Source organism: Channa argus, chromosome 15, assembly GCF_033026475.1.
Source record: "Channa argus isolate prfri chromosome 15, Channa argus male v1.0, whole genome shotgun sequence".
In the NCBI taxonomy this organism is placed as follows: domain Eukaryota; kingdom Metazoa; phylum Chordata; class Actinopteri; order Anabantiformes; family Channidae; genus Channa; species Channa argus.
The window spans coordinates 23,383,404-23,410,570 of record NC_090211.1 but is presented as its reverse complement, the minus strand read 5'-3'; the positions used below and the strand labels follow the sequence as shown (position 1 = coordinate 23,410,570).

General features: G+C 40.7%; 2 protein-coding genes across 4 annotated transcripts; both read right to left on the bottom strand.

Annotated features, from left to right (window-relative positions):
- Positions 1-22: 22 nt before the first annotated feature.
- LOC137099820 (globoside alpha-1,3-N-acetylgalactosaminyltransferase 1-like) lies at positions 23-4,797 on the bottom strand. The gene is made up of 8 exons (XM_067477114.1): positions 4,375-4,797; positions 3,061-3,093; positions 2,634-2,666; positions 2,423-2,557; positions 2,196-2,328; positions 1,900-2,095; positions 1,306-1,525; positions 23-1,233 (listed from the first exon to the last, which is right to left on the bottom strand). The coding sequence occupies exons 1-8, from the start codon at positions 4,434-4,436 to the stop codon at positions 1,092-1,094; spliced, it is 954 nt and encodes a 317-aa protein (XP_067333215.1). The 5' UTR covers positions 4,437-4,797; the 3' UTR covers positions 23-1,091.
- Positions 4,798-8,174: 3,377 nt separating this feature from the next.
- LOC137099819 (globoside alpha-1,3-N-acetylgalactosaminyltransferase 1-like) lies at positions 8,175-25,214 on the bottom strand. Of its 3 annotated transcripts, none has more exons than XM_067477111.1 (11): positions 25,084-25,214; positions 22,840-23,103; positions 16,578-16,616; positions 15,863-15,892; positions 15,536-15,586; positions 14,037-14,069; positions 13,829-13,963; positions 13,612-13,744; positions 12,959-13,154; positions 9,320-9,539; positions 8,175-9,248 (listed from the first exon to the last, which is right to left on the bottom strand). In XM_067477111.1, the coding sequence occupies exons 2-11, from the start codon at positions 22,893-22,895 to the stop codon at positions 9,107-9,109; spliced, it is 1,035 nt and encodes a 344-aa protein (XP_067333212.1). In that variant the 5' UTR covers positions 22,896-23,103; positions 25,084-25,214; the 3' UTR covers positions 8,175-9,106. The 3 variants fall into 3 exon arrangements, with proteins under 3 accessions (XP_067333212.1, XP_067333213.1, XP_067333214.1); XM_067477112.1 differs by lacking the exon at positions 25,084-25,214 and adding an exon at positions 24,780-25,077; XM_067477113.1 differs by lacking the exon at positions 25,084-25,214 and adding an exon at positions 23,245-23,662.
- Positions 25,215-27,167: the final 1,953 nt, after the last annotated feature.

Below are 27,167 nucleotides of genomic sequence, written 5' to 3'. Positions count from 1 at the left end.
GAAAAAGACACTTCGAGAGCCATTAAAGGATTCAGCTGGGCTAAGTTTTATTATAGGAAAGGAAAATCAGTGTTTTACATCTTAATATACATGAACTAGAAACATTATTTCCTAATATTGTACACAGGGCTGCAGATAGCAATTGTTTTTGGTTTTTTGATGTATAAGATGTTACAAAAAGCTGTTGGTACTTTGCTTTTCATCATTCAGGAGCCACCAATTCTGACAATATCACCACTGTCAGGAATGGAACCCCCAAAATCATGACAGACCCTCCACAATGTTTCACTGAAGTCTGGAAGCCCTAATTCATCCACCTCTGTCCAACCGATCTCACATATTGCCGATGATAGGACCTGAAAATGATTCATTACTCCATAATACTACTTCTCTACTGATTTTCACTCCAGTATGTGGGAGCTTAAAAAAAAAAGCCTCAGCCTTTTCTCCCCATTTCCCTTGGTCTGAAGACTTTGCCTCAAGATGAAGCTGCCAGATATTGGGCCAGATCCTTTTTGGACTTCTCCTGGTCTAACAAACACAAAACTTAAAGAAACTTCCCTTGACAGTTTTCTTGGTCTTCGACTCCTGTTTTTGGCCCAAGAGAGTTCAAGGCATTCTAGGATTCAGGAATAGTCACATTAAATACTTGTCACTTTCAGCCTGTAAAAACACATTTTTGTGTTTTTTAATACCGTGTAGATATTTCTTATATTTTCTACTCGTATTCTAATAAAGACACTGTAAAATATCATCCTTGCATTTTTAAAATACCTAATCTAATGGTGTTTAGGAGTTTTGCACATGATCGCAGGATGATTACAACAGTAAAGGCACAGGAAACATCTCAAAATTAATTTAAAGAGAGTGATTTTAAAAAAAATTACATTGAATTAAAAATTAAGTTGTACATGCATATGGCTTTCAGATGCCCCCCAACTTGTGACTCTAGGTTCAGTCTTAGCAGTGTATGGATCATGTCCTGGGGTGTGAACCATTTCTAAAGGTGTGTGGAGGTGCAGCTGTGATTTGTTAAACCCTTTTAAACCATAACTGTTGCGGTTTCAGGTCTCACAACTCAGTCTGGACTCTCAGACAGTGGGTCGGATCTCAGCGTAGTTCTTGACGACTCCAGAGAATCTGATGATGTGAACTTCAGGGTTTCTGGATTTTGAGTCCTGCCACAGGTACTCAGGTGAGAGCACCTTACTGGGTTTGTTGATCCACATGTACCTGAACACACAGAACAGGGTTTACAGTCATCAGAAAACACAGCCAGGGATCAACACCTAGGAATCCCCCTACCTGTTTAAGTGACTCTCCTCCTGCCATGCAGCCTCAATGCCTTTCTTGGCATCCTCCTCAAAGTTAGTTCGGCAGGTTTTGGTGAGCTGGTAAACTTCCTGCAGGAGGCCTCCAAATGCTCCTCCACAGTAGTAAAAGTCCCCCTCTCCAGGAGCCATGTACGCTCTGGATTCTGGTCTCTGCTCATAGGGGAACCTGCTACGATCATCTCTGTAGTAACCTGCAGACACACGTGGAAACGAGACAGTTATCTTAACAGAACTGTATGACTGTATTAGTGGTGAAGCAGCCTCTCTGTCTTTCAGTGATCAAACTGATCCAGTTTCCACAAAGCAGAAGAGTTGTTTTTCCCCCTTACCTTTAATCTGCCTATGATGTGCCTCTCTGGTCAGAACAGCAATTTGAATTCTGGAATCAGTTCTGATATCTCCCATCTTCACATTGTTTCACAGGAAACTTCAGGCAAAGCCAAATTTATAAACAGGTGAACAATGGCTGCAGGTTGATTAACAAACCTCTCCTGATTGATCAAATCCACTTTAATGTCACCTGAATGTGACAAGAACCAACCTGAGTTGGTGAGTTTCTACTAACCAGGATGTACGACAGCAACGAGTCCACCTAGTGACTCTGTCCCCCAACGGCTGTGGAACTTTGAGTCGACGTCCAGACAGAAGATGTAGTCAACATGCTTCTGAAGATTCTCCTTTATCAGAGTCTGGATGAACTCCATCCTTCGGGCTGAGATCTCCTGCCAACGCTTGGAGCTGGGCACTGAATGCACCACCAGCTGCAGGAAACATTTTTTTAAAAGGCAATAAGAAAAAAAATGTTGCTAAAGATGGCAGATTACAGATAGTTTTATCGGTACTAACACGGAAACTATTTACCTTTCTGCCAGGAGCCATTTTGACTTTGGGTACCTCTTTGGGACGGTCAGTGAACACGTAAATGTGCACATTAAAACAAACAAAGAAGTGCTGCTCTGCTGTCTCCAGGAAGTCTTTCAAGAACCTGATGTACCTGTAGAGAAGGTCACAGGGGTCAACTATAGGTCACATTACAGTGGTGCATTCAGGGTTATATGAAAACCAGAGTGTTGAGATTTCAGACGTACTTCCCAACTGCAAACACAGTCGCTGCGATGGTGATATTCTTTGGTTTGTAGATGCTGTCGAGTAGATCAGGGTTAAAGGTTCCCTCCCAGACAACAGGAGCCAACCAGGGCGTCACTGTCATCACATCAGTACGACTAAAAGGCACATAGGAGTCTTTATAGAACAACATTGTCTGGACATTCATAAACAACTACAGTGAATGTTACTCACCTACAAATGATGCAAGGCTGTTTGTAAAAGCCACTGAAAAACAGACAGTTAGCATATCAGAAACAACGTATCATCTACAGAATGTTCATGCTCATATGTAAAACTACACAACTACACAGTTTTCCTGTTTGTGCTACACAGAAACGTTTGCATGAATGAAGCCATTTTTATGTATTAACAGCAGTATATATGAAGTGGTCTAATCAGAGGATTTTCATTTTTTTTTCTTTAGTTACTGGGACATCTAGTTACTGGGACATCCCAATAGTAGGAAATTCCATTAGTCCAGTCTAGATGTTACAAATGCATGGACTAGTTTTCAGCATCAGTTTGAAACAGGATGCTGCTCATTTTGGCAATGTTCCGTAGGTGGAAGAAAATAAAGGTAGAAACATGTATAGTATACAAACTGTATAAGATGCATTACCTGTAAGACTGGAAGATGTAGTGGTACAACTGTCTGTGGGTTTAAATAGAAACACAACAAGTAGTCATTCAACCTCTGACTATAACAGGCAAAGACTGCAGAGGCGCATACATCATGTAAATGTATTTAGTAATTTCATGACCAAATCAATTTAAAGTATGTTTAATATTCATGTTTGTCTTTCCTTTATTAAGAAAACTGTTAATTAAAAAAGGCAAACTAAAGAACAAACCATAATATTTCCTGTGCACAAGTCTGTATTCTTTAAGTAACTAACTTCCTTCTTCAGAGTCCAGTTCACATTTCATTTGAAATGTTACATATAGTCAAACAGTTATACAAACAAAAATATTAGCACAAGGCTAGTAAAACAAACCCCAAAACAGGCCATTTTTAACCACAACACAGACCTTGTCTTTGTACTATTTTAGATCAAATACAGGTTTTTGGTGATCATTGTATCCTGTTTACTGAGTGTCCCAACGTTTTTGGAAACAGGGCTGGATTTCAGTTAGCAGTAGTAGCTGGTGGTGATTTATAGTAGTAACAGTAGTAGACTTAGTACTTAAGCAGACGTGGCAGAGTTATTGAATACCCAGTTATATATAAAAGTACTTGCTTAAATAGTACAATTACAATTAGCATCATAGTAGAACCATTTGCAGTGTCTTTGGGTGAGGCACTAAACCCCAACTGTTTCCTGGTGGCTCATGGGTGTGTGAGTGTTGAGAACTGGTAAAGCAAGTTTTTAATTTGCTTTGGACAAACATTACAATCACCACTTAAACTTCCTTACTCAAGTACTAAGTATATGTTCTAAAATTTACTAAAAGTACTCCACCAAGTAAAAGTACAGTAAACACTATTGAACTTGATGCTGTTGAAAAGTTCCATCGGTTTGACACTATGCCAACATTTTGAGACCAAAAACAAAAATTAGAACAAAGGTGAGACTCACTCTGGAGACTTTCTGTGAAAAACAAACAATTGAAGGTGGAGCAGATTCTAACGCCTTATGTACCTTCTTTGTACACCTTTTTACAAACTTTTAATAATCTGTAAAGCACTTTGAAGTGCATTCATATGTATGAAAACAGCTACATAAATAGAGTTTCTTAGTATTTATTTAACAGTCTGACTTTGTGAAGTTATTAAAGCCTCAGATACATGGAGTGGAGGGAAAGGTACAATTAAGATGTAACAGAAATACTCAGGTACAAGTACCTCCTAGATAGTACTTTATTACAGTATACCCATATACTTCATTAACAGCACTAGAATTAGTATTAGTTATTAGTATTATAGTGTACACACCTTAGCAGCAGCAGCAGCAGCAGCAGCAAGACCCCCCCAGTGGTTTTAATGTTCAGATGCATCTCTGCCACTCAGTCAGACCAGGACAGTCCTGACCCCAACATTGAGTGCCCTTAATTCAAACCAGATCCACATCATACGTCAGCTTGAGGTCCAGCCAGAGAAAGTTCGTCTCTAATAGTCCAGGTCAGTTTAGGTTCACACACATTGGAAATCACAAGACACTGTGAACAAGTGTGTCAGGAAGAGGGAGAGGAGGAGGGAGAGAGGTAATGATGTTATGTAATGATCTTTCTCTTCCCGCTGGAGATTCTTTTAAGCAGGGAATGAACTGAAGCACTGAACTGTGGCAGGCAGAAAAAGTCTCAGTCTTGCTGCCACAGTTTTACAGTAAAATTTACACTGTCATAAAAACTGACATGGAACACTGTGTTGCACTGTTGCTTCAACATGCACATGCCACTCACAGTCAGTGTTACTGCCCGTAGAGGGCGAGGCTCAGACGGAAAAAACAGCTGTGCATGACCTGAAAAAACAATTAATGCAATGCAATGAATTTTTAAATCATATACATTTGGCACCCTCATTCATTTTAAATACGGGGGCAAAATCATTAGAACCACCTCTTCTCATAACACACTCCATTACGACTCCACCACCTACTGTGATCTGAATAATAAACAGAGGAGAAATATCACCTTTCTGACGGTTTCAGCTTAAAACCTGAGGCATTCTAAAAGTAAAATTCACTGTAGTGGATTATAGGTATCCATGTTACGCCTGATCGGTGTATAGTATAGTGCCATGAAAGCCACATCCAAGGCTGTTAAATGTGCACTTGCCTGTTTATCTGAGTATTTAACACTTAGTTTAACAGTTTAATACCACCGTACCAGGTTCAGAGTGGAATAAAAACACAGTATAACATTGTATTAAACATGCATGCGATTAATTAATGTTTATTATTTGAGTTTATATTTTTTAATACCACCCAGGTAGAGAGTCATAGAAGATTAGCAGTGTAGAATAGGGGTGGGCGGATCGATCCTTAATATCGATACTTTCGTCATAGGGCTGGTATCGAAAATGATCAACCAAAAACTCAAAATATTGATATTAAGGGCTTTTTAAAACCAGTGATTTTATTTATTTTGCATGAAATCTAATATTTAAAATGAGCTTGTATATAACGCTCTCTTATGCAGCTCCTTTTGCACGTCACGCACATTGCTCACCCCTCCCTGCTCTGTTGCCCTACCATCACGTGACTCAGCAGCGCCAACAGCAAGCAGCTGCAAAGAGAGTGAGAGCTAGGTGGTGTGTGCCTTCCTTGGTATCATGGAGCTGGCAGATACAAAACGGAGCGCCGTGTGGAAGTATTTTACTGCTGTGAATGAAAAAACAGCGAATTGCGACGTCTGTAAAAAGGTCATTCGCTACTGTGGTATAACCACAAACACATATAAAACGACTTGACAAAGAGAGCTCGGAACTACGAAAAGAAAGAGGAGGGAAATCTTTTAGACAGAGCCCCGCCGGCAGCGAGACAGAAGTCACTGGCAGAGTCTTTTCAGCTTCAGAAACATTATCCTGGTAATATTTGAAAATGTCCTCTTTTTTGTTAACCTCACTCATGACTAATACAGGCACACTAAGAGCAAATCACATCACAAATCACAGATGTATTCAGATTTAGCATAATTATGCAATCACTTCATAAATTGTGATACAGGGACAGCCCCTATGCAAGAAAGTAATTGTAATTTATATTGCTACAAATAAAAAAATATCGGTATCTGCGATATTTTCCCTGTATTTACTTGGTATCGGATCGATACAAAATTTTGCAGTATCGCCCACCTCTGGTGTAGAGGCGATCTTATTCGAATCAATTACTTCAATCCGGAGATCGTTGTGTGACGAACACTGAACGTTTATTGTGCTTTCTTCTGAACTTACCCGATGACGGGTAAATGATCTGCAGTTATATAGCACTTTTGTACCTATGGGCACTGATAGCGCTTTAAACTGATTCTTATTCACCCATTCACACACATACACAGACAGATGGGGGAGCTGCTATGCAGCTGGCCAACGCTCACCGGGAGCAACTAAGTTGGGGTTCAGTGTCTTGCTCAATTGACCAGAGGCACTTGGGGGATTGAACCGAGATTGATGGACAACTGCTCTACCTTCCTGCACTGGGTCAGAGTCAATTGTACATACAGGTTTAAGAACAGTAACCTCACAAGCACGTTCGCAAACAGCTTCATCAAACAAGTTTCTCAAAGTATGGCCGAACCCACAGAAATCTAAAACTGTGTGCCTCCACAGTTACACAATGACCTATTTCTTGTACCTTGTTTGTGGTCCACACCACCTTGTACTCAGTTCCTCTGCTCCAGCTACTGTGTGATGTCTTCACCCTTCAGTAGCTGAGCTGAACTGCACTCTTGTGACAAACTCATTGCTATCCTTCATTTCCTTGACAACAAACTTAAAAAGGTAAACTACAAAGACAACCATCAACTCAGCTTTTTTTATATAGCGCCAATTAACAACAAAGTCATCTCAGGGCACTTTACAGATTAAAGTCAAGATTATAAAGATGTATAGAGAGAATCCAACAATTCCCCCTGGAGGAAGCCATAGGCAACAGTGGAGAGGAAAAACTCCCCTTAACGGAAGAAACCTCCAGCAGAACCAGGCTCCGAGTGGGCGGCCATCTGCCTTGACCGGTTGGAGTGAGTGGAAAGTTAAGACAGAAATGAACAGGGCAACAAAAAGCAAAAACAAAACATCGGGCAAATTGGTAGGACCAGTAGCTGCACACTGGAAGACACACAGCTTCAAAGCCGGGGACACCTGCAGAAAGGGACAGAGAGAGGGGGACAGAAAAGGACAAAGACAACTATGGGAGAACACACACAGTGAATGACATACAGTGGTGACGATTGCGGGGTGAGAGGAGAGATGGTCAAGAGGAGGAAAGGTGCTCACTGCATCGGGGGGTGGGTCCCCCAGCAGTCTAAGCCTATAGCAGCATAACTATAACTAACTATATGCTTTATTAAAGAGGAAGGTTTAAATACGGGGAGTAGAGAGGGTCAAAGCCATGATGTCACCAATGACATCAGTACACAGAAACATAACACCACAATACATACTACCTTCTTGGTTCGCTCATACAAACAGAATTACCAAAAAGGGTTTAAAATTTTTGTATAACTTTGTAAATATACTGATATAGTCAAATATTTTAATACCCAGCATTACAATACTCTGGTAGGACCTACTTAATATTCAAAACTCCCAAGAAAATATTCAAATATGACAAGTTAAAGCACATGACACTGGTAAAGGACAGATTGCAAATAAGCTGGAAAATTATTTTTTGCATTTTTCCTTTCAGGTTGTGAAATAAAATGATTTTTCTATAACTTTTATAGAAAAGTTATGCATATCGATTATAATGCGTAGAATGATGGTAAAAGGTAATTCTCAAATTAAATTAATTCAAGAGGTCTGAATACACATTACACTAGTTATTGTATATTATACTACAGTTAACAGATGGTTTTATAACCTCTTATTCATAACAATTCAGTCATCTGTTTGTTTCCTATCAGATGTTTGGGTTGAAAATTATGAATTTTAAATAAAGAATTGAATTTCAGCCTGTACACACAGTTTTCTACGTTTGCAAACTCACATTTCAATATCAACCACAACTAAATGTTTAATGGAATACACACATTTCATGCAGATGAAGTTTGAAAGCACAAAAGCAGGAGAACTCATATTATGCAACAATTTATTATTTAACCTAGAGACAGCTGAGAGGAATAAAGGATAAAGACAGTCACCAGTCAATTAGTGGACGCTTCAAGTGGACAGTGACAGTTTATCAGAACCTGAACCAACATCTTGTCTGTTTCGCCTGAGATTCTGCAAAGAAAATAAATCAAGAGAAAAAAAAATAGAATACACAACAACCAGCCATAACATCGTGAGCACTAACAGGTGGAGGGATTAACATTGATCATCATTGTCCTAATGTTATGACTGATTGGTGTATACTGTACAAGTGGCCAGTAAAGACAATGAGCAACAAAACATTAGTACCTGGTGGCCTAACACATCTGTTATCAACTTCTAATATGAACAATTTAATGAAACATTTTTTTCTAGCAGATCTAGTAGATTCAACAGGTTTATAGAATCCATTGTCCTGGTCAGTGTGAAGGATACACTGAAAAACTGGAGATCAACTGTAACTGTGTTAAGCTAGTTAGTACGAGATGAACATCAAGCTGGATTTAGCCAAAGTTAATTGCTATGGAGTAAACTGAATTAGTTTCTGTTGATTCAAAATAATTTTTTTTCATTAGTTGAACCAGGGGGAAAAAAAAGTACAGCTGTAACGCTGTAAGCAGCAGCAGCAGAGATGAAGATAGTTTGAGGGATGAGGTAAACTTGCCGCAGCTGATGTAACATAAGTTAAAAGTCCTGAGTCCTTAAAGGTGGGGGGGTTGTGAAACAGTGTCTTTAAATGTGTCTAATTTTAGCTTTGAAGCGGGAGACAGACAGGCTTACCAACAGTCTATGTCTGTACTTCACTTCAGCTAAAACAGGTGTGATCCAATCCCAAACACGTACAGAGATGCAACTGGGTTTTTAAAACCCTCATAACTGAGGGTCCCACCTCTTCCCATTCAGTGTAGTCTGGACATCAGGCATTGGGTCGGATATCAGCGTAGTTCTTGACAACTCCAGAGAATCTGATGATGCCAACTTCAGGGTTTCTGGGTTTAAAGTCCTGCCACAGGTACTCAGGTGACAGCACCTTACTGGGTTTGTTGATCCACATGTACCTGAACACAAAGAACAGGATTTACAGTCATTGAAAACACAGTCGGGGATCAACACCTGATACTCCCCCTACCTATTCAGGTGACTCTCCTCCTGCCACGCAGCCTCGATGCCATTCTTTGCATCCTCCTCAAAGTTGGTCCGGCAGGTTTTCGCAAGTTGGTACACTTCCTGCAGGAGGCCTCCAAATGCCCCTCCACAGTAGTAGAAGTCCCCATGGCCAAGAGCCACGTAAGCCTTGGATTGTGGTCTCCGCTCATAGGGGAACCTGCGACGGTCATCTCTGTAGTAACCTGCAGACACACAGGTGGGAATAGTGTTACCCAACCAGCACCTAAACAGGTGTGTTTCTGCTGGACTTAACTGAATGTTTCAGAAACTAGACTTACACCCCCCCCCCCCCCCCCCCCCAGTGATTATTATGCCATAGGACAAAGTCCCAGCAAAGACAATTGGCTCAAACATCCATTTTACCCTCAGATCTCCCTGGTGAATCTACCACGACTCTGATAGATGACACATGCCAATTCACAACCAATTCACCTCATTTTTAAAGTTTATGTGGTGTTGAGAGTACTCTAAAATCTGAAACCAAGTACTTCTAAGACAACTACTACAAAGCAGAACATTTAGTGATCAGAGTCTCTAAACCTCAGTGATGAATCAGTAAACATTTAAATGTCTTCTTCTTTTCCTTTCGTCTTTTCCCTTTCAGGGATTGCCACAGTGAATCATGTGCTTCCGTTTAACCCTGTCCTCTGCATCCTCTTCTCTCACACCAACTAACTAACAACTCACTAAATCCATAAATCTCCTTTTTGGTCTTCTTCGAGACCTCGTTCCCGGCAGTTCCAACCTCAGCATCCGTCTACCGATATAGTGACAGTTTCTCCTCATAACATGTCCAAACCAACTCAATCTGGCCTCTCTGACTTCATCTCAGAAATATCTAACATGAGCTGTCCCTCTAATGTCCTCAATCCTGATCCTGTCCATCCTCATCACTCCCAAAGAGAACCTCAACATCTTAAGCTCTGCTATCTCCAGCTCTGCCTAATGTCTTTTCTTCAGTGCCACTGTCTCTAAGCTGAGCAACATTGCTGGTCTCACCACCATCTTGAACACCTTTTCTTTCATTCTCGCTGATACTCTTATCACACAAAACACCTGACACTTTTGTCCACCCATTCCAACCTGCTTTCACTCGCCTCTTCACCTCTTTTCCACACTCTCCATTGCTCTGAACCGTTGACCCTAAGTACTTAAATTCCTGCACCTTCTTAACCTCTGCTCCATGTAACTTCACTGTTCAACTTGGGTCCTTCTCATTGACACACATGTATTCTGTCTTACTGCGGCTAAGCTTCATCCTCTGTTTTCCAGAGCAGACCTCCGCCTCTCTAGATTTTCCTCTTCCTGCTCCCTGCTCTCACTACAAATCACAATGTCATCCGCAAACATCATCGTCCGTGGAGATTCCTGTCTAACCTCATCTGCTAGCCTGTCCACAGCTCCTCTCTCTGCACCCTGTCATACGCTTTCTCTAAATCTATGAAGACACAATGCAACTCCCTATGACCTTCTCTGTACTTCTCCATCAGCATCCTCCAAGCAAATACTGCATCTGTTGTACTCTTTATAGGCATGAAACCCTATTGCTGCTCACAAATGCTCACCTCTGCCCTTAGCCTAGCTTCCACTACTCTTTCCCACAACTTCATTGTTTGGCTCATCAGCTTTATTCCTCTGTAGTTGCCACAGCTCTGCACATCTTCCTTGTTCTTAAAAATTGGCACCAGTACACTTTTCCTCCATTCCTTGGGAATCCTCTCACTCGCCAAGATCTTGCTAAACAAATTTGTCAGAAACTCTACTGGCTCCTCTCCTAGACTCTTCCATACCTCCACAGGTATGTCATCAGGACCAACTGCCTTTCCACTCTTCATCCTCTTCAACGTCCTCCTCACTTCACTCTTACTAATCTTTGCTACTTCCTGCTGCACAACAGTCACCTCTTCTACTCTTTGTTCCCCTTTCATTTTCTTCATTCATCAACTCTTCAAAGTTCTCCTTCAATCTTCCCATCACACTCCTGGCACCTGTCAAAACATTTCCATCCTTATCTTTAATCAGCCTAACCTGCTGCACATCCTTCCCATCTCTATCTCTTTGTCTGGCCAAACTGTACAAATCCACCTCTCCCTTTTTAGTGTCCAACCTACACTCTTCAGTCCTCTCAGTATCCCACTTCTTCTTAGCTAACCTCTTTCTCTGTATACACTTCTGGACTTCCTCGTTCCACCACCAAGTCTCCTTGTCCACTTTCCTCTTTCCAGATGACACACCGAGTACCCTCCTACCTGTCTCCCTGATCACATTAGCTGTAGTGGTCCAGTCATCTGGGAGCACTGTCTCAGTGACTCTGTCTCAGCTCCTCCCTGAAAACTACATGACATTCTTCCTTTTTCAACTTCCACCACTTCGTCCTCGTCATCTTCCTCTACACCACAGTCATTTTACAAACCACCATCCTGTGTTGTCTGGCTAGACTCTCCTTTACCAATACTTTACAATCACTGGTCTCTTTCAGATTACGTCTACACAAGATGTAGTCTACCTGAGTGCTTCTACCTCCGCTCTTATATGTCACCCTATGTTCCTGCCTCTTCTCGAAGAAAGTGTTCACTACAGTCATTTCCATCCTCTTTGCAAAGTCTACCCCCATCTGTCCTTCTGCATTCCTGTCCTGAAGACCAAACCTGCCCATCACATTCTCATCATCTCTGTTTCCTTCACCTGCATACCGATTGAAATCTGCACCAATCACCACTCTCTTACCTCTGGGGATGCTCTGCATCAATTCATCTAACTCATTCCAGAATTTCTCCTTCTCTTCTAACCTACATCCTGTGGGGCATAACCACTCCCTTCACCCCTTCAATTTTCAGCTTCAGATTCATCAACCTGTCTGATACTCTTTTCACCTCTAGAACATTGCTCACAAACTCCTCTTTCAGGATAACTCCTACTCCATTTCTCTTCCTATCTGACCCATGGTAGAACAACCTGAACCCTGCTCCTAAGCTTCTAGTCTTGCTACCTTTCCACCTGGTCTCCTGGACACACAGTATATCCTCCTTCCTTCTCTGCATTATGTCAATCCACTCTATAGCCTTCCCTGTCATAGTCCCAACATTCAGAGTCCCTACTGTCAGTCCTACATTCTTAGCTTTCCTCTTCTCTCTCTGCCTACGAACACACCTTCCTCCTCTCCTTCTTCGACTTCGAATGACAGTAGTCCAAAGTGTCTTATTGCCCTAATTTAATGTGTTTTGTCAATTTCTCTCATTTTTTAAAAATAATTTATTGTGTGCATTATTATTACCTTTTTGTAAGTTTCTCTCTTATCATGATTACTTGACTTGTCTTTTCATCCACTTTTTACAGAAGGTACAATGTTAATAAAGTTTGATTGAAATTAATGAAGAATGAAAAGGGGCAGCATGGTGGTTAATCTGTGACCTAGAAATTGAACGGAATTTAAACAATTTCCACTAAATTTTACATTGTACAACTTCTTGTCTCTCTTTAAATCTTAAAACTAACTTTGACATCAAGCTTCTACTTTAATAAGAAATTGTGGAAGAAAATTGACATTAAGAAGCACATGACTGTTGGTTCTCCAGTATCATTATGGAGAGTTTTTACTAACCAGGATGTACGACAGCAACTAGTCCGCCCAGTGACTCCGTCCCCCAGCGGCCGTGGAACTTTGAGTCGACGTCCAGACAGAAGATGTAGTCAACGTGGTCCTGAAGTTTCTCCTTTATCAGAGTCTGGATGAGCTCCATCCTGCGGGCTGAGATCTCCTGCCAACGTTTCGAGCTGGGCACTGAACGCACCTCGAGCTGTTCAGACACATACTCATAATTATAATAGTAATCAATCATCGGTGGTGAGTGGCATAATAATGGTAAGCTAATGCTGCTTTGCTTACAGTTTTTATATTACTCCCATGATGCACTGAGCTCCTCTCCTCACATCCTCATTTTTATGTCATATTGTCTAAATATAGTTGTCTTTCTCCCTCTCTCTGTTCCCTTCTGCAGGTGTCCCTGGCTTTGGAGCTGTGTTTTTTGCTTCTTGTTGCCCTTTTCTTTTCCGTCTCCACTTTCCACTCCCCCAACCGTTAAACAGTTGTGAGAAAAAGTAACAGCATTGCTTGCAATTTCCTTATTTTCTTTATAAATTGTCATAATGTTACCTGATCAAAAGTCACAAATAAATATCGACAAACACAACATCTCCAAGTTGATAAAACATAAACAGTCGTACAAAGGTTTTGTATGTATGTAAATTGTTTACCTTTCTGCCAGGAGCCATTTTGACTTTGGGCACCTCTTTGGGACGGTCAGTGAACACGTAAATGTGCACGGTAAAATCAACGAAGAAGTGCTGCTCCGCTGTCTCTAGGAAGTCTTTCAGGAACCTGATGTACCTAGACAGAAGGTCACAGGGGTCACACCTGCAGGTCAAAGGTCAGACTATAAATGGTTATGCGGTAACCAGATTTCAGACGTACTTCCCAACTGCAAACACAGTTGCTGCGATGGTGATATTCTTTGGTTTGTAGATGCTGTCGAGTAGATCAGGGTTAAAGGTTCCCTCCCAGACAACAGGAGCCAACCAGGGCGTGATAGTCATCACATCGGTACGACTAAATGTAAAGGCACACGGGAGTTATTGTCATCGTCACATCACAGTCATCATCAGTAGTTAATGTTACTCACCCATAAACGATGCTGGGCTGCGTATACTCCAAACTAAAACACAAACAGTTTTCATGTGAGAAAACAAGTGTAAAATAGCTTCGATAAGAACAAACTTGCTCATGACTTCTGTTCCTACCACAGGAAAGAACATGGCATCATTACAAGATGTGGAAGTAGGTGAATGAAAGGCACTTTGGTGAAATAGAAAAGTGCTAAATGACTGCAATCCATTTATCATTCTAACTAACTTACTGCTACTGTTTTTCCAAGTATGATCACAAGATCCATGTTCTTTGTACATCACTGAGAGATCCTGTATGTTGCTTTTGTGTTGTCTATGAGTTGTCTTTGAGTTGTCTTTTTTCCTCAGTCGATATATCTAATAACTTACTCGTTGCACCAACCCAAGAAAAATTTGCCTGCGTCAAACATTGTCTCTATCTTTATGTGTAGGTCATTTTAATGAAAGAGGCCAAACTAAACTGCAGCAAATGCAGAAAAATGGACTCGTGCAGGAGAGGCGCTGACACTGGACAGTGGATGTGCTACTATCCACCATGTTTTATTCTTGAAATGTCTCAAATTGCTGTGTCACATGTGGTAATGAGATGTTAAAACATGAGTTCCAATATATAATCTATGATTAGAGACTCCCTCCCTAATGATGTAAATGCAAGTTCATGTCCGTCTTCAAGGACTTTGTTACCTGATCATTCTTTGGTTGCACAACTCTTTGCACAAACCAAGCAATGGGGCCAAATCTTTATTTGAAGCCGTGATAAGACTTGAAATGTTGGGAAGCACTGACTTATATGATGCTTATAAATGGTTGTCATGTTTAGTTTTCAGGTGAAAATCTTAACAGGTGACACCCATAATTGTCTTCACAGATTACCTGTTTGAATGACGGGTGAAGGACTTTATCTACGTTCAACTGGAACGAGCATCACCCAGAGGAGGTGGTCTACGAAGTATCAGACGAGTATCAGACACTTACAGCCTGGACATAGGCAGTTCACTGCTCGTTCAAACTTTGACTCATAATCCTAGAGACATATGATGGTTGGGTGAGACAATGACCCACAAGGTGGGAGAAATAAACCCTTTAGGGTATCAGCAAGTCCAGCATTAAATGCCTGGAACTCCAGCCAAAACTGATGAAGCCTGTGAGATGAGGTGAAATATCTTCAAGAGTAGCCACTGAACTGAACCTTTGGGACTGTGAAGTCTGAGACATGTCACATGTCTTTGAGCCATTTTTACATCACTTTTCACACCCACAAAGTCTGAAAACCTGTTGCTAGATAAAGTATTTATTGTTTCTGATGAGTATTGATGGCCATCATCACTTTAGCCAGTGTTAGCATTAGCCCAGAATGACAACATAACCATGGTTAGAGAAGACAGACAAGTTAACTAAACTGCATACACTTAAGTTGGGGGGGGGGGCTCCACCCATCAAGAAAGAGACTGACAGGTGTGTTACAAAAAAGGACCATGGTAATGATGATACTTACTTTTCAGAAGCCACAAGGTGAAACTCATTAGGTATAACTTTTGATTCAGGTCTACAGAACAAAACAAACAAAATAACGAGTTAAACATTAACAATTTTACAGCACAACTCAAGGGCATTATATTAGGGTTGATTACCAGGGCAACGAAACCATTAGGACCATGGTTCTATTCATGGTTCATGAAGTACTTGTGAATGAGAGTAAAGTTTGGTTCACATTGACATTACCAGCTGCTCTGTGTGAAGGTTGGGGATCAGGGTGGAGCTGATAAGCTTATCAGACTACACCCAGGGAAAAACCAGTGAGGTGATGGTTTGTGTTCCTCACCTGCCTGGTGTCTGCACTGGGCACTGAAACCTGCAACACAGACACACATAGAGCTGATGACGGTGTAAGGACTGAAAAAAATACTTCATTCCCTTATTCATCATCAGCAAATCACATTATTCTGAAACATTTACAAGCAAACTGGTCCCTCGGACAAATTGTGAATTCCTAAATCAACAAGCTGCATTCAGAATTATCACACAGCTCTGTGAAACATTTTTAATTTCTCCAGGCTGAGTTACATGTGGGCCAGCTTAAAACATAAAAACAAGATCCAGTCTGTAGAGCAAGGTCCAAGGATCAGTTCTTGATTGTAAGTTTAGTTATTTTTAACTATTACAATTTTGATAGAAGAGACCTTGACAAATATAAAAAAGTGAGGTACTTTTGTGAAATACTACTGGACCTCATCCTGTATGCCCATCATAAACAAAACATAAGCAGCTTCTGTGCAGTTGACTAAACTGCTTTGTTTTGTTCCTTTTTATATTCAAAAGTAAAGAATAACTAACTGAATAAATATGTGTTTGTTACAGCTATTGTGAGCTGCTGCTTTCAGAAGTTAAATGGCTGGTGATACCAGGCTTGTGATCAGCCACTGGTGAAAGTGTCTCCTAATAGATGAATCATTTACAATTTCATCCATCATCCAACCACTAAGAGCTGATGTATTATTTTAAAAAACATGCTGTGTGACTGTGTGCTCGTGTGTTACCAGGGGGGCTGGCCGAGGTACAGGTAGTAGTACACGAGTCTGTGGGTACAAACAGAAACACAATGGTTATTTTTTACCGAACAGGAGAAAATCGCAAAACGGAAACCGTTTCATTCAAATGTCAAAACGTTCATAAACTGTTTACTTTAAACAGAAGAGCTCTAACCAAATAAAGTTAAACCCTGTATAATGAAGAAGCCATAATCTCCCCTATGAATGGTGACCGATCTGTTTGAGCCGCTGGACTGAATAGTTTCCACTGACAATCAGACAAAGCCACAAACAGCTGAGACAAAGTACAAAAACAAAGAAATAAAAAAAGTTAAGACAATTCTCATGAAAACAGATTGTTTTGTGCAGTTGGATGAAGCGATTTGATGTGTGCTGCAGGATAAATGGAAGGTTTCAGGGTTGAAAGAGACTCAGTAGTTTATCTCCTAACATGTTAATATCATGAAGTGTAAAAGTACAGCAATACAGATGTCCAGTTTTACACTTTAAAAACAGTTTATGCTGTACAAATACTGTGGTATCATCTACTGATTCCTGCTCCTTAAGGTCAGTTTTTCTGTTGAAGCTGCACCTGATTTGTTCATTGAGCAGCTATTGTCCCAGAGATGAGGATCAGGTAGACAGAGGCTCAGCCTGTGAACTCTTTAAAACCCAGCCAGAAACAATAGGTCCACTTTCACCAAGACAGGAAACATCCATCCACCTGCAGTTACACACGCAGGTCAGAGCTGGTTCAGGTTTAATCTGTCTACAGTCAGAGGGCTGACAACGACAATACAGACAAAGCTTCAAACCTGACTGGACTAAAGGAGGACAACAGGAGGACAACAAACAGGGACCGACTACAACACAGTGCTACACGTTTATTAGTATAACTTCATGTTGATCGATGTGTTTAATGTTTAGAGTGTGTATTTTAATAAAGATGTATGCAGACTAAATGCTAATGAGCTGGGGGCTCTCTGGTAATTAGCCATGTGGAGCTCCTCTGAGGCAGTTGTGCAGCAAAGCTGTTAAGCTCAACTCTGCACACTAGGCAGCCTCACTGCCAATATTCAAAAAACTGCTAGAGACAGAACTGGTCTACAACTTCCTCTGCAAAATTAAAAAAAAAAAAAAAAATGTTGTGTTGATGTTTCATCCCTTAATGTTTAAACCCGACTTTATTGTACTTTGAAACAGTGCCACAGTTCAGCAGGGTGTCCTGGACAAACCTCTTGAGACACGTAGTGGTCTGTGATTTAGAAATGTGTCGTTTGGTAATTCTTCCCTCATGTTGTAACAGTACGGTTTGATCAGAGGTGATCAGCTTGTTCTTGCGCGAAGTGTCTTCCTGTCTGTGTTAGTGTGCAGAACCCCCGTGATCAACAGAAGCAGAAAACAGAAACTTCACAGGTTTGAATAAAAACATCAGAGTAACAGCATCTCAGCTGTAATCAGAACCTGAAATAGAAACTCACAAGAGCATCCTGACCTACACAGCCTTCAGGTGCTTTATTCCCACCTGAAAACAGCAACACAAGCAGAAAAACTACAGTTTCACGCATGCTAAAATCTAACCATGTTTCAGTTCTGAAAAACTGCAGCTGGTTTGTTTTTATCTAGCAATGTTAAAAACTCTTCCAAATATTCCTGTGCACTTATCTAAGCAAGTTTTTATTCCCTTGACATGAAAATAAACTAGGAACCTATTAGAAATTAATCAACTAAAAAATTTAGATCTGTAGATATTCAGACAGTCAATTAATCCCAAGTCATTATTGTACTGTTTGATTTGCAGCAAGAGTGCTGACTGGAAGTAGCAAGAGAGATCATATTTCACCTTCACTAGCTTCTCTCCATTGGCTTCATACTAAATTTAGAATAGAATTTAAAACCCTGCTTCTTACATATAAAGCTCTGAATGGTCAGGCTCCATCATATATAGAAGACCTCATAGCACCATATCATCCCAGTAGACCACTTAGCTCTCAGAATGCAGGCCTACTTGTGGTTCCCAGAATTTCCAAAGGTAGAATGGAAGGTACAGCCTTTAGCTATCAAGCTCCTCTCTTGTGGAACCAGCTCCCAGTTCAAATTTGGGAAGCAGACACCCTCTCTACTTTTAAGTCTGGGCTTAAAACCTTCCTCTTTAATAAAGCATATAGTTAGTTACAGTTATGCTGCTATAGGCTTAGACTGCTGGGGGACCCACCCCCCGATGCACTTAGCTCCTTTCCTCCTCTTGACCATCTCTCCTCTCCTCTCACCCCGCAATTGTCACCACTGTATGTCATTAACTCTGCATGTTCACTCCCGTAGTTGTCTTTGTCCTTCTCTGTCCCCCTCTCTCTGTCCCTTTCTGCAGGTGTCCCCCGGCTTTGAAGCTGTGTGTCTTCCAGCGTGCAGCTACTGGTCCTACCAATCTGCCCGATGTTTTGTTGTTGCTTTTTGTTGCTCTGTTCTTTTCTCTCTCCCCTGTCCACTCACCCCAACCGGTCGAGGCAGATGGCCGTCCACCCTGAGCCTGGTTCTGCTGGAGGTGTCTTCCGTTAAAGGGAGTTTTTCCTCTCCACTGTTGCCTATGGCTTGCTCCAGGGGGAATTGCTGGGTTCTCTTTATAATCTTGACTTTATTCTGTAAAGTTCCCTGAGATGACTTTGTTGTGAATTGGCGCTATATAAATAAAGTTGAATTGAATTGAATTTTATTTCTGTTTTAACAGACGTTTCAGCCTCAAAGGTGAAACCGCGTTGTAATGATGAAGAAGTACTGAGGAAATTTAACTCTTTACAACTTTACAACAGTGATCTACTGTTACTACTACTACTACTATACATTCTGGAAGATAAATAACATTGGACAAAAGTTTTTATGGTGGTTAAGGTAACCATTAGAACACAGTGTTGAGGTGGAGGCAGCCTGTATGCTTTAACACTCCTCATGGACCAACAAGTGTGGTTCAGTGTGTGTAATCTAAGAATAAACCTCTAGGTCAGCATTGATTCAGCTTGCATTTGTTTGCCCACTTCTTTCAAGTGAAATGTGCTGATGCCAAAAACAATACTGCAGCTTCTTGTCCAAGTCCCACTGGCACACTCACACTTGTGTGTGATAAAGTAGCCATTGTGTTCACGTCATCCTGAATATCTCCAAACTTTTGTTTTCAAGTGTGTGTTCTTACAGCTCTAATTTTAAAAAAAAAAAGAATGTTTGTTCAGTAATTAAAGACCTTATATCTTAAAGTGGTCAGTCACAAATATTGTTTTTACAGGTAGGATGTGTAACCACAGCACAGAAACGGCTCTTAGTGAAATAAAATTATTTCTGGACCAGTAGAGATTAAAAAAAGAAAAAGAAAAATACTTATGGAGACTTTTCGGGAGCCATAAACCACACAGAAAGTCCACGGAGTTGCTGCTAATTAAATTCTAAGACAACTTAGAAATTATGGGGGGTTTTCCATATAACTTTTCTTTGTCTAGTTGTACTCTAAAGAGAAAAGTCCATCACAGAACATTATGGTTCCCAAGAGAATGGGTGAGAGTTTAAGAGTTTAAGCAGAAAGACAAAACAGTAGAGGAAATGCAGCAATAAATATCAAGCAAGACTGAAATGAGACTGCTCTTTGTTAGGATATGCACAACTTTACCTAAAGTTACACCAGAGCCTTAGTGTGAGTGTTTGTCAGAAACTGGTGCAGATAGTTAACAAAGAAAAACTCCAAAACAGTTTAGTCCAGTATCAGAGAGGAGACGTTTAGAAAGAGACAATAATAGTAACGTCCTATAAAGTTAAAAACAAGTTGTGCGAACAGAGCTTTTACTTTTCAGATGACTGTTGGTTTTAGACAAACTGAAGAGGATGTCAGCACTGTGCAAACACTTATCAATTCAAATAAGGCACAAAAACGGGCGATTAAAAAAAATTTTCACTTGTAAATATTTGGGAGGTGCTACTCTGTGACGGAGATGACATATCGTCTCTCAGAAGACGGATGTCATTTTTGTCTTACCATTGTCAGTAACAGAGAGTTTGGCATCTGTTCATGGAACAGCTGACTCAGAAACCAGTGGGCCAGGTGTCGGAGTTGGGTTTCAAACAGAACATATTAGAAAGATGTTGGCTTTGGCACCAAATATCAGAACACTCCCTTCTTGTATTCAATGTGAGGAAAACCAGCTGCTCTCCCCCATATAAGTTGTCACACATTAAAGCCTCCTTCACTCCTCAGTCTGTCCAACTGCTGGGGACAAGTTTTGGTTCTCAGCGGACCTCAATGGTTACACATTTATCAGCTCACTTTTTCTGATTGAACATTTAACTTGTAATACTAAAAAGGTATGTAGTGAAATGTGCCCACTTAGACTTCAGGAGGAGTTTCGCCTAAACTTGGTTCCTGTTTCCACAGAAAATAAATAATTAATTTTCACCCTTTTCATTCATCAGATTTGACTGTGATGCAGTGTGTTGATTGAACAGACAGATTTCCCTGTTTTCATGTTGTCCAGGTGTTAACCTATTTTCATTTGAAATGAAAACACATAATGGAAGGTTGGACACATCCACAGACATCTTTGCAGTGCAAACACCGGTCATATGGGACAATGTGACAGGCGACACCCCCCTACATTACCTAACCTGTTCAGGCGTTAAACCTGATCTACTTTGTCACAATAAAGAAAATACAGAAGTCACTGAGGCGTAAGACTCAAACACAAACCAGTTTCACAGGAACCACAATGTCCACAAAGAACTTCTGAGTTCTTTTTCAGCACTAAGAATGCCACTACATAGAAAGCATAAGCACACCTGGCTCTTCACCTGTAAGGCCTTCCTGTCCAAGCCGCATGTCCAATCTTTACTCCACTTATGGACTTTAAACACTAACAACACATCACAGAAGAGACCGGCCTTCTTCATGCCAACTCTGGGACAGATTGGTTTCCATAAACACACTGCAGCATATTTTGACGATAGAGACACTCCATACTCAGTCCTGGCAGTGCCAAAACCTGACAAGTGGTGCTGGACAAGAGCTGGGCAGCATATGTAGCGCTCCATGTTCTGGGTTAACAACAAAGAGAAAGAGAAAGATGTGCAACCATAGACCTGCAAGCCATAAAGAAATTTGCCAAACCACAGATGGTTCAGAACCAGCTCTACTTGATAATGTCTCCCATAAGTTACACACTGTCCTGATGTCATCTCTTCTCACACACTCCTTTACTAAACGTTGGCACAAACAGTTGTTTGAGTTTAATAAAATGTGTGTTGGCTTAATGAGTTGTACCAGATCCTAAAAAAACAAAAAAACATTATCCTGTTTCAGGTCTCTTTATAACAAGGATCCACCTATGGCTGTGTGCTGCTGGACAGTGAATCACATTTGGACTTTGCAACAGACCAATAAAATTGCTACACATTCAAATACTTGTCTAACATTTTCACAGCTGAAACATTATTTTAGTCAGTTTGAGATTATTGAGCTAATGTTCTATGAGGCTCATCACGTCAATGATGTCTCCCAGTTATTTCTTTTAAAACATGCTGCTGTGAAACCATCTGCAGCAGCCAACTGTTACCGAGTTAAAGAGACAAAGACTGGAATTACTGACAAACACCAGATGCTTTTAGCCTGAACATGACCGATCGTTGCAGGTGAACTGATTAAACCACCAGGTGTGCACCAGGTTTCTCTGGAGCCTCTATCAGGACCACATCTGAAAGTTTTTATAACCTTTGTATAAATGTTAAGCTTTTTGACCTGTGGAAGATAATTCATCTACTAACCTGTCAACAGTCAAAATCTCAGGGAAATGCACCTTAGCGGAGCTGATCCTGGTCAGAACCATAAGTGGGCCTAAATAATCCTGCAGTGTGTTCATGTTGCCATTAAGTTTCACTTGAGTGGGTTAAAACAATCGCTAGAGTTAGTCAACATTCATCCACATCAGACTGAAACGTTTGACTGACATGCAGGACTACATTCGCCGAGCATAGTAACATCTGCATGTAAACATTCGTTAAGTCTGTTTGATTTCTGTTTGAAGTCGGTTTGATGGAAATAAAAAGCGGATCGGTACATGGCGAGATGACGGACAACAGACAGGATTAGAACCACGTCCCTGACTGATCTGAATACAGACCACAAACCTCCCGACAAGCTGTTTCGGGCTCTTGAGATATCTCAAACCCTGTGTGGGCCGTACGTTTGTTTAGTTCTAGTATTAGTACTACAGTAACAGTAGTAGTATGTGTACAGACTTACCCAATCACCAGCACCACCAGCAGAACCACTGTTAAGGTTTTATTGTTCTGAGACATCTCACAGGACAATCCTGGTCCACACCGTTAAAGTCCTTTATCTAAATGAGTCAGCTGAAAAACCAGATCCAATTAAGCTCCGCTTTATATCCAGCAGGAAGGTGGCAGTTTTTGGTTGCAGTGGTTTAGAACTTGCGCACATGAACACACACCAACCCAGGGGGAGTGTTCCAGGAAATAACACAACCCAGTTAGTGAGCAGCAATGCCTACAGAGAGAAAGAGGGGAGTGGGGGTGGGGGTTAATGATAAAGTGGAGTTCTGCTGGTCAAACTGTTTTCACAGACAAACTACATTTAACCAAACCCAAAGGAAACAGCGAAAATAAAAAGGTTTAATTTCCTGCTTACTGTGTGAGTCCGATGAGAGACAAAACATTCTCCAGATAATGGAGGTGAAAAATCAGAGTTTCTGCAGATGTCAAACATACATCACCATCTACACAACTGACTGAGGGATGACGTGAAAAAACAAACAAACAAACAAAACAAAAAACACGGTTTCTAAAAGCTTCTGCACATTTAAAAGCAATCAACCTGTCAATAACAATAAGTATTTGACGGTTTTGCTGCCTTGTACCTCACTTGTAAGTCGCTTTAGATAAAAGCGTCTGCTAAATGACTAAATGTAAATGTGGCTTCAGATTGTCCACCTGCAGCAAAATGGTCACACTATTCTCATTTAGACCAAAAGTCCATGGAACTCTGTAGACCTAAAGCGTCCTGAATTTTCCGCAATTGACGTTTAAGATTTTAAAGAAATATTTTCACTTTTTACTGAGTTAATGTCTAAATTACTAAGGAAATTTTTATTTAATTAAAATCTTCATACACATAATTTTATGAAACTTGTAATTTACCTCCTTGTCCTAAAGGTGCTGGTCAGTGGCAGTGAAAACCTGTTCCTTATCTACATTTATGTGACTGATGCTGCTGCCACTCAAATTACATATGGAGTGTTCACAATAGGAACAAACATACTGATCTTATGGTTTACTGCTGTTAAAGGAATTCTTACAGTTGCGTACTAAGATATCAGGTAACCTGTCGATTCCAGTGCTCAGTTTACCTTCTCAAATCTTAATCTTAGTCCAACTGGCTGAAACAAAAAGCTATTTGGGTGACTGATGCATACGTAGTGGCCACCTCCCTCTTCACAGAGGTGTGCCCTGTCTGGATACTTTCTCTGGAATCTAACACCTGTCAAAATACAGTGTAATAATATCTCAGTGTACCTAAATAACGCAGCACAAACCCACACACCTTTGTGAACACTATGCTAGAAGATAAAAGCAGCAGACCCTGAGTGGCAGCATTCTTGGGAGTGGAGGACTGTGCCCCTCCCTTCAGGCTCATTCTGAGACAGTCAAACTACAAGATCAAGACACATTTTTTAACCAAATGCTCATGTAAAGGTGTTTGGGTTGGACGTCAGATAAACACTGAGTGCAGATGGAGCTGCTGAATTCTGACTTGTGGATAGCAGCTCAGAATCACTGCAGGTCTCATCTCAGGTCCCAAAGAAACTGTTTTACACAGGGCTGGATAGTTTTATCTGCAGGGTTACAGTTACGCATTACTTCACTGTGTGATTCTAATCTGCAAAGTAACAGATTAGAATCATATTCCCCCCGTCCGTCATCTGTACCCACTTATCCTGTGGGGGGGCTGCAGCCTATACCAGCTGTCACAGCGTGAGAGACAGGGTCCACCCTGGGGGGAGAAACTCCCTTAAAGTGATTAACAAATGGTCTAAGTATTTACTGCAGTAGGAGCTTCTATCGTCCTCTAGTCACTGTGACTAGAAGCTGCTGTGAAACTTCAGGACAGAGCAGCTGTGTTTTCTTATCAGCTACAGTCCAAACAGCGTGTCGTTGATTTCTGACCTGTGTCAGAAACTCGTCAAATGACTCTCCTGACATGTGAGCTCCAGCCTGCTTCAGTGGAGTATTTGGCTCTGATGAAACATCTGAATGAATCCAGAGCAGAGAAGTAGATGGAGCAAAAGTAAAGGACTGTCTTTATCCGCTACACAGACTCCTGGGGGGGTTAAAGTCGTTTCCGGGTTTGAGACGAGCTCTGAGCTGGCCCGAGCAGTCCACCAACAAACCGACCACCGGGAAGAACACAGTCCGGAACCCGGTACCGAAGGAGAGAAACGGACAAAAACAAGTTCGATCAGAAACTCACCGTATTCGCGTGCCACGCCCTACGCGTACTGTACTCTCTAAAACAGGAAGTGTCTCCGTGCTCTTTAAATATACAAACAGAACTGTGCTCGCTTCCTGTGCTTATTTCCCGCCCCCACCCTTACCCCTACCCTACCCTACCCTACCCCACCCCACCCCACCCCTACCCCTGTCCGTCAGACAGGTAACAGGAGATACGTCACAGAAGAGACTCTGTCACAGTTAAATAAATACAGGATGAAGTAACAGTGACTGATTAGTTCACTAAAGGTACGAAATTACAGTAGTGATTTGTTTACTCTAAATATACAAAGTACTACTACTCAAGTACTGTACAGGTTAGAGGTAGGCTGTTATCAACAGAATCAGGTTCTATAGTGTTTAAATACTCTGTTTCTATCAGTTTTGGTTTAATGCAGTGCCACCTGAGGGCCTTAAGATTACATGCATCCAGTTTTGACCTTCGGCCCTGTCCCTTGCATTTTCCTCCTTATTCTCCAAATCTTTTGGTAATATTATATACTGTAGATGGTGGGATCTTCAAAGTCTTCACAATTTAACGTTGAGGAAAGTTTCTCTGAAACTTCTTTGTACCACAATTTTTTGGAACAGATTAGTGGACCTCTGGCTATCTTCATATGTGAGAGGCTCTGCCTCTCTGAAATGCTCCTTTCATAATACCAGAAATGCTCCCAGTCATGTTACTGACCTGCTGCCAATTACCCTAATTAGTTGTCAAATGCTCCTCCATTTGTTTTTGATTTGCAGCAATTACTTTTCCAGCCTTTTCTTGCTCCTTTTACACCTTTTTTGAACTGTGTTGCTGCCATCAAATTCAAAATGAGCTAATATTTTCCATGAAATGGTAAAATATCTTAGTTTTAATATCTGATATTTTGTTTATGTTCTAATGTAAATTAATAATAGGTTTTACACATCCTCCCAACTTTTTTTTTGTATTACTGTATATATTATTATTGTGTTTTTAAATCTTTGAAGAAAGAAACTTTCTAGAGTTTTATTGTATCCTTTCTATAATTGCAAAAAAAATAATTCATTCATTCATTCAATCTTGAGCAGACATCTGAGAGAATTAATGTTCCTGGATAAAATGAAAACTGTGAGGTTTCATTCCAGAGCTATTTGAAAGTTGTATGATGAATGAGGGGAAATCCTGGAGACAGAGACCAGTAAGTCCTGGACAAGTTTTGTCAGCAGTCACTCATCAATTGCTTCCACAGGATTGGACCAGCTGGGCCTACAAGCTTCTTGTGCCCCAGATGGCAGCAGCCTCTCTCCAACCAGACCAGCATTGTGTTACTGAATGTGTGAGACTGTGAGTAGCTTAGAGAGTGTGTGTAAAGATAGTCATTCTGCTAAGTGTCTAAACATTCCACTAAAATTATTCACATGATGTTTACAAAGTAGGAAGGACAAGCCCACTTACTTTCTGTGTTTTTTCCTCTTTTGGTTGAGGAGGTGACAACCTTTCATTTGTTTTGCAGTTTGGTTGCACTTCCCACTTCCTGCTGCATACTCTTCTGTATATAGCTTTTTTCAATTTTTTTGTGATATTATATTTCATTCTCTGTTTTCTGTTATTTACAGATTTCATTTTAGATTTTAGATTCTGTGCACCTGTCACCAAGACAATAGTACTGATAAGTGTTCTTAACTGTACCTGGCAATAAACAGTTTTCTAATTCTAATTTAGTTTTTTTTTTTCTAGGTAAAGGTGGGTTTGTTAGAGCTTTTTGTTTCTAGTTTTGCTCATTGCTGAAGTTAATAAACATCTACCCTTTGTTTTTTTATGCTGAATACTCTTTCTTGTTGGTTTGCTTGGGATAGGAAGAGTGGGGGACACATCATGACCAGGGGCACAACCTGCAGGTTAAGTTATGTCTTTGTATTAGTACATAATGTCACAGCATGTCATCATCACACAAAGGTTCCATAGCAACTGGAAAGTGAATATGAGACCTGAAAGAGAAAACTGTCAATGAAGAGGTATAACCTTCAAAATAAAAGTTAAAAAGTTTTACCTTTAACTATAGAATGTAGTTTATGATGAAGAATCATTTTGTT